The 13,598-nt window shown below is 46.7% G+C and overlaps 1 protein-coding gene across 1 annotated transcript in view; it reads right to left on the bottom strand.

Moving 5' to 3' along the window:
• SLC15A4 (solute carrier family 15 member 4) overlaps positions 1-8,649 on the bottom strand; it is a 29,342-nt gene extending 20,693 nt beyond the window's left edge. Inside the window, exons 1-2 of the mRNA XM_069557591.1 lie at positions 7,976-8,649; positions 65-360 (exon numbers count right to left, since the gene is read on the bottom strand). Of these exons, the coding sequence (XP_069413692.1) occupies positions 65-360; positions 7,976-8,500 (821 nt within the window). The 5' untranslated portion in view covers positions 8,501-8,649. The remainder of the gene's footprint in view (positions 1-64; positions 361-7,975) is intronic.
• Between the last annotated feature and the right edge of the window lie 4,949 nt (positions 8,650-13,598).

The following is a 13,598-nucleotide window of genomic DNA, read 5'->3' as shown; positions in this document are numbered from 1 at the left end:
ACTTTATTTTAGAGTGGTTAATAAGTCATGTGGAACCGTCTGTGATGAGAATAAAGCCGCTCACCTGCTAGGACTGGGCTCCCTGATGCGCTTCTGGGGGCGGCAGGAATACACCAGTATCCTGAACATGTCGGTGAAGGCGCTGCCGTCGGGCGGCTTGGTGATGAAGAAGGTCTGGCCGCACAGGAAGACCGCGAAAGCGACACCGATGCAGACAGCAGGGACGGCGTAGCCGGTGACAAAGCTCACATTCTGCTGGATGTAGGCAATGCCCCCCAGTGAGACGATCGCTCCCAGATTAATGCTCCAATAAAACCAATTAAAAAATCTTCGCGTGGCTTCTGGACCCCGATCTTTAACCTAAAATAGCAGGGAAGAAAAAGACTTAAACCCGTGTGATCACCTTTAAGGATGAAAAACATATATTATGCTTTTATATACGTTGTTTTATGTATGTGTGTGTGTGTGCTCAGTCATGTCATTCTTTGAGACCCCATCAACTGCAGCCTGCCAGGCTCCCTTGTCCGTGGCATTCTCCAGACAACACTGGAGTGGGTTGCCATTTCCTCCCCCAGGGGATCTCCCAAACCAGGGATCGAACCCAGGTCTCTTGCATCTCCTGCACTGGCAGAAGATTCTTTACCATTAGCGTTACATGGGAAACCCACTTTACACATATATATAAAATAGTATGATAAATTGATACAGCTTTCTATCAATTACTGTTGTCATCATAGTCTTTAAGAAATGCAGCACACGGGAATTCCCTGGCAGACCAGTGGTTAGGACCTGGTGCTTTCACTTCTGGGCCCCAGGTTCAATTCCTCTTTGGGGAACTAAGATCCCACAAGCCACGGCCAAAAAAAAAAAAGGGAAAAACAGCACCACAATCAAATGGTATTTACAGGTAAGCTCAAGGGTCCCTTGACAAAAAATGTGTTTTATATTTTCAATTATTACAGATTTGTTAAATATACTTAAATCTTAGAGCATTTCTCAAAGTAGCTCCCAGGGACCACGTGCTTTGGGAATGCCAGGAATGCTCCTTAAAAATACAGATTCACAGGACCTATTTTTATCCAGGACCAGCCACTCATCATCTCTGGGGTTGGGGCCCAGGAGTCTGCGTTTTAAACAACTTTCCAGAGAACTTCTACTCAAAGCCATATAGCTCCAAGGCTTGATACATCTGGAACCAGAGGAAAATTAGAGAGTGCAACTAAAACCACGTGCTGTTTTCAGACCAGGAAGCCTCTCAGGAAATCAAGAGAAGTTCTGATAAGAACAGGATTCCTTAAAGGTTCAAAGATCACGGACTTCCTGAACGTAGACAAACAGAAGCACACAAGCACTTTCCTCGAGACCTACCCAGTGGGAGCCTGTCCTGGTGCGGACGAGACAGTCTGCGTGGGCACGGGCTCCCTGTAACATCCCTCCCTGAAGACAGCTTTTCACATCTACGTGACACCCCGAGACTGTGCTTGAGCCAGTCACTGCTAGCCAGTTCCATCTCATAAAATGTTTAAACAAACCTCCTGGTTTAAAGGCTGATGCTGGATTGTGTACAAGGACTGCTGGGTGTTACTGTCTCGGGAACCTCTTGTTGTCTTGTCCTTACATTACAGGTTATGAAAAGGTTGGACAATTTCTGGTCCAGTAACAGATCTGAATTCTGATCCACAGAGTAATCTCTTCTAAGTAAGAAAGGAGGTTCTCACCGGGGGCCTAAACAACCAGTTATGATGCACAAAAACCATCTTTTTAGCAGCCATATTATGTGATATGACATTTTAACTTCTATTTTTTAAGATCAAAGTACAGGTATAAATACAAAATCAGAATCATGTGCCCCTCCAAAAAATTTTAATCCAACATGATTAAATATGCTATGGGGTCGCAAAAGAGTCAGATTCAACTTAATGACTAAACAGCAACATGGTAAAAGTTAACATGCGTGAAGAAATTATCTGGTAATCACCGTCTAAAACTGAAAATGAGTTTTTAAACAAACCTCATGTCATCAGAATGAGCTTAAACTTGACTCCCTTCCACGTCAGAAATGAACAGAGACCCAAGAACAAATGATGGCAAGACTAATGAGTGAATAAATGATTTGTATGGAGGATGTCTTACGTTTCTAAGAAAGAGAGCTCCCTCTGAGGACACAATACATTTGTTTGTTTATTTAGGCTGTGCCATGTGACTTCTGGGCTTTTATTTCCCCAACCAGGGGCTGAACCCATGCCTGCAGTAGAGGCGAGTCCTAACCACTGGAGTACAAAGGAGGTCCCCATAATGCATTCCAATGTCACTAAAATGGACTCAAATATTCGTGATCTCCTGTGAACAAACCAGGGGAAGAAAAAATTGTAAGCAGGCCAATGGCTACAGAGAAAATGTAACTAAAGATAAGAAAACAAGTAATTAGGGTGGGGGACAAACTTAAAAGGGAAGAGGGCCAGTAAACAGAATACAGAAAATTAACACAACTTCTGCATTAACTGAAATATATCAGGGCCCTCCCCATTGTCTATAGAGGCACTGTGCACATCCCGGTGAACTTGGCAATCAACTGATATGAACACCGAAGTGTAATGCACCCAAATTACTTTAAAAACCTAAGCCTATTACTAAAGCCCTAAATAACCATATAACCAGTAATTTTCTGGAACAAATGGGAAGCTGCCCTTGTAAACTGCAGATCACATGCCTCCGTGCCCTGGACTGACACCCTCAATTCACGTCGGTCACATTACATCACCATCTCTACCCTCGCCTCCCGCCCCACCAGATCAAGGGCAAACAAGACCATCATGTGACTGGTCAAAAGACACCACTACACCACTGCTGCAACTCAAAGAGCAGCTGCAAGAACAGGATCCTGTGCAGTGAGTCAAACAGTAGGCTGACTTGGAAAAATTCCTTTAAACACACACGAGCGCAACTTTTCTTTCCTCTAGGTGAAATGTAGCTTTGCTCTTGTTGTAAAATAAGTTCTTTCAGTCTGCTATTTCAAATACAGGATCCATCCCTTAAGAACGATTGTGACCTCTGAGAAAGGTTAAGCACTGGGGGAAAGGTGGGGCTGACAGAATTCAGATCAGCATCGCCCGTGGACTCTGTGGTGTAAGTCTTAATTCCAAAGCCAGCCAAGGCCTCCTTCTCAGAGCTGCATAGCCTGACCCCATTCATCTCTCCCTCACACTGCTTCCCAGAAGCCCTGTGTCACAAAGGCGTAAGTGATAGAGAAGCCTAAAAGGTACCTTCTGCGCACCACTCAGCCACAGAAAAGAATGAAATCATGCCATGTGCAGCTACATGGACGGACCTGGAGATTATCACACTAAGTGAAGTCAGTCAGGCAGAGAAAGACAAATGCTACGTGATATCACTTATATATGGATAAATGAATTTATTTATAAAACAGAAACAGACTCACAGACATATAGGAAACAATCCTACGGCTACCACAGGGAAAAGTTGGGGGTGACATAAATTAGGAACTTGGGATTAACAGATACTCACTACTATACATAAGACAGATAAACAACAAGGTCCTACTGTATAGCACAGGGAACTATGTTCGATCCCTTGTAATAGACTATAGTGGAAAAGAAACAGAAAAAGGATATGTATAAATGTATAACCAAATCACTTTGCTGTATACCTGAAACACAACATTGTAAATCAATCATATTTCAATCAAACAAAAAAGCTCCTGGGAGCTCCCTGGTGGTCTAGTGGTGAGGATTCAGCAGCGTGCAGTGGCCCAGGTTCAACCTCTGGTAAGAGAAGTGAGATCCAGCAAGCTGCAGGGCACGGCCAAGATTAAAAAAAAAAAAAAAAAACCACCTTAAAAATACAAATAGATTTCTTCAAACTCAGACAGGCCAGGAGATGCCAAACTAGCTCCTCTTGAAGAACAGATTACAGGCCTCATGCCCAGAGGGCAGGCTCCTGGCCATACCTCCCCACACCTGCGGGGGAGGGAGGGGAGACTTCTGAAATCCCCTTCAACCAGCCAGCACCTGGCACAGAGCAAGCACTGCAGCTGAAGAGTACCAACATTTTCTTTTCCACTGAGATTCAATTCTCACTATAAAATTCACCCTTTTGAAATGTACCAGTGTTTTTCAGTCTTCACAGATGTCCAACCACCACAGCTTTCCAATTCTACCTTCTCATCACACCAGCAAGAAACCTGGTTCTGGTCACAGTGGCCTCCCCGCCCCCATTTCCTGACTCCCGGCAACCACTCATCTCTTAAGTCTTTATGGATCTGTCTATTCTGGACATTTCATATAAATAGAATCCTATGATATGTGGTATTTGGTGCCTTGCATCTTTCAACGGCATGATGGTTTCAGGGTTCATCCACACTGAAGCAAGTACTTCATCTCTCTTTACTGTTGAAGCCTATCCCGCGTATGTCCATCCATCAGTTGATGGCCATCTCCTTGCTGCTGCTGCTGTTTAGCGGCAAAGTTGTATCCGACTCTTGCTAACTCATGGACTGTAGCCCACCAGGTTCCTCTGTCCACAGGATTTCTCACAAAGAATACTGGAGTGGGGTGCTATCTCCTTCTCTAGGGAATCTTTCCAACCCAGGGTTCAAACCTGGGTCTCCTGCTTGGCAGGCAGATTCTTAAGTTTAAAAAATTTTTAAACATACAGAAAAGTTGGAAGAACAGTAAACCATACACATCCTTAGTTCTTTTTCTGTACATACACAAAATACTCTTTTGGCTGAACTATTAAGTTGTAGCATATTTCACCCCAAAGATTTCATCATGAATCTCCTAAAAATAAAGCTGTCTTCTACAAGACCACAAACCATCATCTAAGAAAATTAACATTAATGCAACTTTATCTACTATGTGGTCTAATCAAGTTATCCCAGTCATCCAGATAAATGACTTTTAAAGAAGGTGGGCTACAATCGCAAAGCATGTGCTGTGTATGGTGGTCAAATCTTTGATAGCCCTGAATCTGTTCTGCATGACAGTGTCAGGTTACAAGAGATTGGGTCCATTCTCTTGCAGAACAGCACATTTCTTTTTAATGTCCACATTTAATTACATGTCAAAAGAGTCCAAATTCTGTCATGCCTTCTAGAGAACTTCTACAGGACCACTCATTCTTCTAAGGAGTATTGATCACTTATCTATTATCTACTGGAGAGCAGTCATTTTTAAGTCAGACTTTCTGGGTTCAAATCCAGCTTCCCCATTCACTTGCAGTGGACCAGGGCTGGTCAAACCTGCTAAGCCTCTGTTTATTGCAGAACAAGGATAATTATGGGATATAAATTGTTGCGGGGTTTTATTTAAGACAGTGTAGGAAGAGCACTCAGTACAGTGGGGCATAACCTACACACTCAGCACGCACTGTAGTCCTGTGGCCTGCACTTTAGAGATGGAGCAACTGCCCTGGTGGTCCAGTGGTTATCGATCTGCCTAATGCAACTACTGAAGCCTGAGCACCACAACTACTAGCATGCCCTAGAGCGTGTGCTCCGCGATAAGAGAAGCCACCACAATGAGAAGCATGGACAACGAAGAGTATGGCCCCCAATCCCTGCGACCAGAAAACGCATGAGCACTGCAATGAAGACTCAGCATAGCCAAAAAAATACTAAATTAAAAAAAAAAAAAACACAACATGAAGAACTCCCAGTTCTGGGCCTTGAAAGTTGGCAGAACCATCACAGAATGCCCATCTCAGCTAAAGTATACATTAAGAAATCAAACCTGCACATAAACCATGGTGTGCCACTCACTGCCTACAAAATAAAAGAAATATATCTTTTTGCACTTCCATTTCCTCATTTTAAAAATAGGTCTAGATTCAAAGAGATTCAAATGAGTTCAGGTATGTAAAGCACATTCCATGGTGCAGAGAAAGGAGGTTAAGAATTCAGGACATTAGGCAACTATTATCTCCAGCATCATTATAAGGAATCGCCTTACCATAACAGCCTTTCACAGGTGTGATTAATGTTCAGATTCAAAGGATGCACGTTCTTGCATCCTGGCTCAGTCACATACTAGCTCTGAAACTTTGGGCAAATGATTTAACCTCTCGAGTCTTCATTTCTTCATCTGCAAAATGGGCACAGTTAACAGCAGAGGCGTCCTATAAACTGGCAAAGTACTCAGCACAGGGCCTGATGCACAGTAGGCTCTCTGTAAATGCTGGCAATCACATGGCTACTTGGCCCAGAAACCTAGGAGTTGCCTTCTCTGCTGCATAAGATGAGCCAGCAATTCTGGCACCCTCTCTGCATGCAAGGCAGGAGACCTGGGTTCGATCCCTGGGTTGGGAAGATTTCCTGGGGAAGGGAATGGCTACCCGCCCCAGTATTCTTGCCTGGAGAATCCCATGGACAGAGGAAGCCAGGCGGGCTACAGCCCATGGGGGGTTGCAAAAGAGACACTCACGACTTGGCCACTAACCAACAACCATCACCTTCGTAACATCCTAAATCCACCACTTCATCCCTTGTCCATTGCCCCTGTCCTACTGCAAATCTCTAATTTCTCACCTGGCCAGTGCAACAGACTCCTACCTGATCTGCCTGGTGTCAGCACTTTCCATACAACTGAGGCTCTATCAGTTCAGTTCAGTCGCGACCCCATGAATTGCAGCACACCAGGCCTCCCTGTCCATCACCAACTCCTGGAGTCCACTCAGACTCACGTTCATGAGTCAGTGATGCCATCCAGCCATCTCATCCTCTGTCGTCCCCTTCTCCTCCTGCCCCCAATCCCTCCCAGCATTAGAGTCTTTTCCAATGAGTCAACTCTTCACATGAGGTGGCCAAAGTACTGGAGTTTCAGTTTTAGCATCATTCCTTCCAAGGAAATCCCAGGGCTGATCTCCTTCAGAATGGACTGGTTGGATCTCCTTGCAGTCCAAGGGACTCTCAACAGTCTTCTCCAACACCACAGTTCAAAAGCATCAATTCTTCGGCGCTCAGCTTTCTTCACAGTCGAACTCTCACATCCACACATGACCACTGGAAAAACCAAAGCCTTGACTAGACAGACCTTAGTTGGCAAAGTAATGTCTCTGCTTTTCAACCATGCTATCTATACCAGACTGCAAACTTTTTCTGTGAGGGGCCAGGGTGTAAACAGCTTACATTTTAAGTAACATTCAGTCTGTCACAACTACTTGATTCTGCTATCCTATTGTGAAAGCAGTCCCAGCATGGATGATAGGTGACCAGGTTAGGTGCAGGTCTGCGGTCCAATAAAACTTTATTTATGGAGGCTAAAATTTGAGTTTCCCGTCAGTTTCATTTGTTACACACACACACACACATTTTTTTTTTCAAAGACAAAAAAAAAAAAGCACCTAAGAATCATTCTTAAGAAAGTTGCGGGCTCTCCAAAAACAGGAAGTAGACCAGATTTGGCTGGCAGGCCACAGCTGCCAGGCCCCTGCCCTACAGAGACTGAATATTTTTGAAACTAAATCAGATCACATTACCCTCCGCTCAACCCCATAAAAGGCTTACTACTGTATTCAAAACAGACCTCAAACTCTTTACAAAGCGTCACATCACGAAGCCCTACCTGCCACCTCTGTTTCCATTTCTTTTCTGTTTGAGACATACTTGTTGACAACCTTCTGTAAGTTCAAGGCGTACAATACGTGTACGTGTTGTAGGTGTTGTACACAATACGTGTACTAAAGTGTTCCGTGCTGCAAAACGACAGCTACTGCAGCTGCTATGACAACCGAGCAGCCCTCTCTTCTGGCCCCAACTTGCACTTGCGGATGCCCAGTACAGAAACGCCTCTGTCCCCGCCCCCGGGACTCAACTCCAAAGGCCCCTCGGTGCGAAGGAGGTCCCCCGAGTTTGCAGCTCCGCTCGCTAGCGCCCACCGCAGGCAGCCCGGGTGGTAACCTGGGTTACCGGGTCCGCGGCCAATCCCGCCCCCTCGCCTCGCACCTGCGGACCCCTCACCTGGTCTGCGCCAAAGGGCGTGATGTTGGCCTTGACTGCGCCCACGCCCAGGCCCACTAGCGCGAGCGCGGAAAACACTGCGGGCGCGCAGTAGCGAGCGGGTGCGTCGGTGCACGGCGGGGCCGAGCAATTGCGGACGTTCGTAGGGCCGGGGACCCCGCAGAGCGCCGAGCGTGTAGCGGGCGCGGCCAGCAGCGGGAAGGCCAGCATGCCGAGCAAGTAGAGCGCCAGGCTGAGTAGGATGGCGCGCGCCCGGCCAAGCCGCGCATCGGCGAGCCAGCCCCCGAACGGCGACACCAAGTAGGTGAGGCCCATGAAGAGCAGCAGCGCCTGGCTGGCCTCCGCGCCCTCCCAGCCGAACGCCGTGCCGTTGAGGAACAGCACCAGGTTGGCCGTGACGCCGTAGAAGGCGGCGCGCTCCAGCAGCTCCGTCAGCAGCACGGCCGCGCACGCTGCGCGCCGGCCCGCGAACGCCGTCCGCCGCGCGCCCAGCAGCGGCGCCCGCTCGTCGCCAGCGCCCTCCATGCGCCCACTCGCGCGCCGCCCGCCGGGCCGCTCTGCCGGATTCTGTCCGGCTCTGCAGCCGCCTTCGCCGCCGCCCTTCTCGCGAGACTCGTCCCGCCAGCCTCTTCGGCCCGCCCCACGACCGTCCCCATAGGGCGAGCCCGCCGCGAGGCCCCCTGGACTTCCGGTCGCGCCCCGGAAGTCTGCTCGAGAGGTGGCCCGGCTTCCTTCAGCTGCAGTGTGGGAGGGTGGGGGCGTGACTCCAGAGAGGGTTTTAAAAGTAAAAATCAGAGTCACTCGCTCGGAGGTTCCCAGATTTCTTGCAGTGATCTCAGCCTTTCCTTGCCCTAGGCCAGTGTACTCAGGCTGGCCGCTGCACCCGCGCCGGCTTCCTGGCCCTGGAATTTTGTCTCTCTTGTCTCTGGGAGCAGATAGTTCTTTTGGCTGTTGTCCTGTGCATTGTAGGATGAGTAATGGCATCCCTGGCCTCTAGTCTCCATTAAATGCCTGTTGCACTCTGTTCCCCAGTTGTGACAATCAAAGTTGTCTCCAGATGTTCCCAAACGAGCCATGAGTGCAAAGTAGTCGACACTGAGAGCCGCTGCCTGAGAACAAGCTCAGAGCCGATTTCCTTGTCACATGGCTAGCATTCTGTTTTCCTTCAGCCCTCAACTGGAGTGGTGACTCCTTGTAAACATTTCCTGCCCAGTCCATCTAAAGTGGATTCCACGCCCATCCTATTAACCTGTTTTAGTTTCCATATACTCTCCGCCACGTTTTTATGCTTATTCCTTTGTCCGCAGCTTGTACGTGGCCCCCACAATTATGAACTCTATGGCGGCAGGGTTCTTGTGTGTCTTTTTCGTCACCGTGCTTCACCCCCGCCCCCATCCTCCCCACCCCACCGCCGGGCACCTACGTAAGACACTGTCACAGTGCCACGGGTACTGCGTGGGACACTGCACCAGTGGTGCAACTGAAGAGGGTCCTGCAGAAACAGCCCTCAGCATGCTTCAGAAACTGGGGAACAGGGCTACAATGATTCAGTTCGAGCAAGACCACATCCTCTTCTTCGTCCATCCTTAAATCCAGCTGCTTCTGCTGCTGCTGCTGCTAAGTCGCTTCAGTCGTGTCCGACTCTGTGCGACCCCAGAGACGGCAGCCCACCAGGCTCCCCCATCTCTGGGATTCTCCAGGCAAGAACACGAGTGGGTTGCCATTTCCTTCTCCAATGCATGAAAGTGAAAAGTGAAAGTGAAGCCGCTCAGTCGTGTCTGACTCTCAGCGACCCCATAGACTGCAGCCTACCAGGCTCCTCCCATGGGATTTTAAACTGTGGGCTTGCTGGTAGGTCATCTGGGTAAGTAGTCATTCCTAAAAGGCTTGAAGCAGCATGTATTAACTTTTTTATTTTTCAAAATGTCTGACATCTTGACTGTAGCAGAGCAAGGTGCTGGCACACAGCGGGCAGTAGATAAATATTTAATAAATATTTAATGAGAGATAACTGAATGCCACCATAGGACTTTTCCCACCACATCCATTAGTGCTAATTTTAAGCTGTCAGCTCCAGTGTCCCTTTCCTGATCTTCCCAGATTTGAACAGATCCCCCTTTTATGTGTCATTAGAAGGCAGGATACAATTTTCTTACACACCACCCATGATAATTTATGCTTATTTGTTTTGTGAAGATGTTTAGTAGCTGTCCTTAAAGCTCAGAGTGCTAAGATTTTGTTTTTTCTGCTACTAGATTCCTACAATCTAGGACAGTACCTGCCAGTGATAGATATGTGTGGAATTAAATGAATAAATGAATGACTATTTGTTGAATTGTAAATGGTGTTGGAAGAACTTGTTATGTTCACCTATTCTTTCTTTCTTTTTTTTCTGAGACTTTTGTGATGTTCTGCAGCATATATTAGTATCCAAATTTTGCTAGTGGAAAAAGCAACCCCCTCAAGATTCCTGTCCCGAATCCTACATCTAGTAGGCATTAGAATTTAGACTTGAGTAAAAGGCTCCAAAACTAATTCCTAGTCCAGTGCTTCTTCCACACTCCAGCTTGTAGATAAGTCAAAAACTATGAGTCTCTTTTTTAAAGACTGACAGCATGATACACTCAGACAAAGCACAGAATAATATTAGCATTAAACATGGAATGAAAATAAAGCTCTTCAAGTGGAATCACATGGTGACTTAGTAATGGAGCTCTGCCCAAAACAGATGTGCCATTTTGAATGACAGCCAACTAACCCAATTAGATTGTCTCATTTAAGAAGGATAAAGCCAGGCAAAATGGGGGACAGTGGGGTGAGGGGAGGGGAGAGGAAGGCAGTTATAGAATTCAGGATGTGCACCTAGGACTGGTGAGCACTTGTACCTGGTCCTCGGGAGGTAATGCCATGCACCCCAATGTCTGTACCCAGAGGCTGCAAAATATATTCAGCGGGCAGGAATGTTTTCCTTTGATTGTGGTGTTTAAAAGAAGTGAGTCAAAACCACATAATGCAAGATTCAGTTTCTTTGAAATGTCCAAAATAGGCAAGTCTATAGGGATAGAACTTAAGCTAGTGTGTGATACCCAGGTGCTGGGGGGATGGAAAGATTGAGGGGTGACTGCTAAAGCCTGTGCATTTCGTTTTGTGGTAGTGAAATATTCTGAAATCATGATGATAGTTGCACAACTCTGTGAATATATAAAAACCATTGAATTGTACATGTTAAATGAATGAACCGGATGGTATGTGAATTGCATTTCAATACAGCCATTGCCCCAAAAAGTGAGCCAACAGCTAAACACTGGGAGGTTTCACATGTAAAGTTAGATGCCCTGCTGCTCTTGAAAAAACAGGAGGAAGCCCTGGCAACACTGGGACTTGTGTTGTGATACCAGTCACCACTCCCCCAACCCCCTACTTGAACTACGATGCTGGTATTTGTGTCTTTACATATTCTTTGCAGGCCACAGTGCCAGAGGGCTGTCTGTGACCTGCCCTCGGTGAAGAAACTGTGGCAGAAGTATCACTGAGCTAGGTCTCAGGGTAAACCTTGAGAAGTTCTGGCAGCTTCCACTTTTGTGCCTTGGGAGTCCTGGACCAAGCTACCTTGCTGGAGAGACCATGTATTGGGAAAGATTCTGCAACTCCGTGGAGAAGGGGTCCCAGCACCCCAGCCTTCCAGCAGGCCTTCCCGCTGAAAGAAGACACATAAGTAACCACCAGCAAGAGCAACAGGAAAAACTGCCCCACTGAACCTCCACCCAGATCACAAAAAAATGAACGGATTGAATAGTTGTTATTATTTATTTTTTTTATCTTTTTGTCTGTGTAGCACGGGAGGTCTTAGTTCCCCAGCCAGGGATTGAACCAGCAGTTCCCAACAGGGAAGTCTTAACCACTGGGCAACCAGAAAGTGAAAGTCGCTCAGTCATGTCCAACTCTATACAGTCCATGGAATTCTCCAAGCCAGAATACTGGAGTGGGTAGCCTTTCCCTTCTACAGGGGATCTTCCCAACCTAGGGATCGAACCCAGGTCTCCCACATTGCAGGCAGATTCTTTACCAGCTGAGCCACAAGGGAAGCCCAAGAACACTGTAGTGGGTAGCCTATCCCTTCTTCCACAGATCTTCCCAATCCAGGAATCAAACCGAGGTTTCCTGCATTGAAGGCAGATTCTTTACCAACTGAGCTATGAGAGAAATCTGGACCACCAGGGAGGTCCCTAAATAGCTGTTACTTTAAACCACTAAGTTCTGTGGAGGTTTGTTAGGCAGCATGAGAAAATGAAACATGCCTGCATTCTCCCATAGCCACCATCTGTGACTCCAGGTAACCACCCAGTCTTTAGATGGAGCACACACTGTCTAGCTCACACATGTCATCCCAACTCTCTGTTGTCTTACTTTTTTCACAGCAGAGAAATTGTTCCCCATGTCTACACTGACTGCTGTCCAACTGAAACTAGTTCAAATTGAATAAAATGAAAAATTCTGTTTCTCAGTCACACCAGCCACATTTCAGGTGTGCAGTGGCCCCAGGTGACGGGTGGCTGCCATTGTGCACAGCACAGTCGAGATCACTCCACAGCGACAGGAAGTTTTACTTCTCTATATGAATGTGCAACAGGCATGGTTGGTTACTTGTTACCAATGTCCACACCCTCTTTCTCCTTCCAAACAATCCTAACCCCACCCTGCTCTCCTTCAACTACCCATGTAGTTCAGGAGAAACTAACTTCATGTTTGTTTCTGGATCTGACTAGTCTGTACCAGTGCTAGATCTCTGATGCTTCTTCCTTTTTAAATTTAGTTTTTATTTTTTATTACTTATTTTTTGTCTTCACTGAATGGCATGTGGGATCTTAGTTCCCCGACCAGGAATCGAACCAGTGGCCCCTGTATTAGGAGCACAGAGTCTTAACCACTGGACCACCAGGGAAGTCCTTCTGATGCTTCTTCTCAGCTTTCAGAAACCCAGCCTGTAGCCATTCAGGATGTGAATTTCCACCAGGGCCCAGGAGAAGACAAGTGACATAGATGGGCCCAGTCAGGCTAAAGGAAAGGACTCTTACTCAATGACTGCAAGAGAAATACACTCTTCCAGACTGGGCGTGAATGAGAATGCCCATAGACCTAGTTGCCAGGGATGGCTGTTTCACAATCACGTGGCAAATCAGTGTAGGATGAAGCCAGCTTTGTGGATGGCGCAGTGATGAATCAGGGAGATGTCACACAGCAAAAGAAACAAAAGATAGTAAATCTGACATTGTTTAAGCCACTCTGCTGGACTTTATGTTAGTATGACCCAAAACCACCTGTTGTGATTCGATCAGAACATGGGAAAACTGGGATTTCCCTGGTGATTCAGTGGCTAAGACTCTGTGCTCCCAGTGCAGGGTGCCTGGGTTCTATCCCTGCTCAGGGAAGTAGACCCTCATATGCTGCAACTAAGAGTCTGTATGCCACAACTAAAGATCCTGCACACTGCAACAAAGACCCTGCAGCCAAAGAAATAAATAGATTCACACTGGTGTAAAGCAGAAACTAATACAACATTGTAAAGCAATTGTGCTCCAATTAAAGTAATAATAAAAATTTTAAAAATGGGAAAGTAAAAAAT

This window comes from Ovis canadensis, chromosome 17 (genome assembly GCF_042477335.2).
Source record: "Ovis canadensis isolate MfBH-ARS-UI-01 breed Bighorn chromosome 17, ARS-UI_OviCan_v2, whole genome shotgun sequence".
NCBI classification, from domain to species: Eukaryota; Metazoa; Chordata; class Mammalia; order Artiodactyla; family Bovidae; genus Ovis; species Ovis canadensis.
Note: the sequence above shows the minus strand (reverse complement) of the source record. Positions and strands in the feature narration are given on the sequence as shown.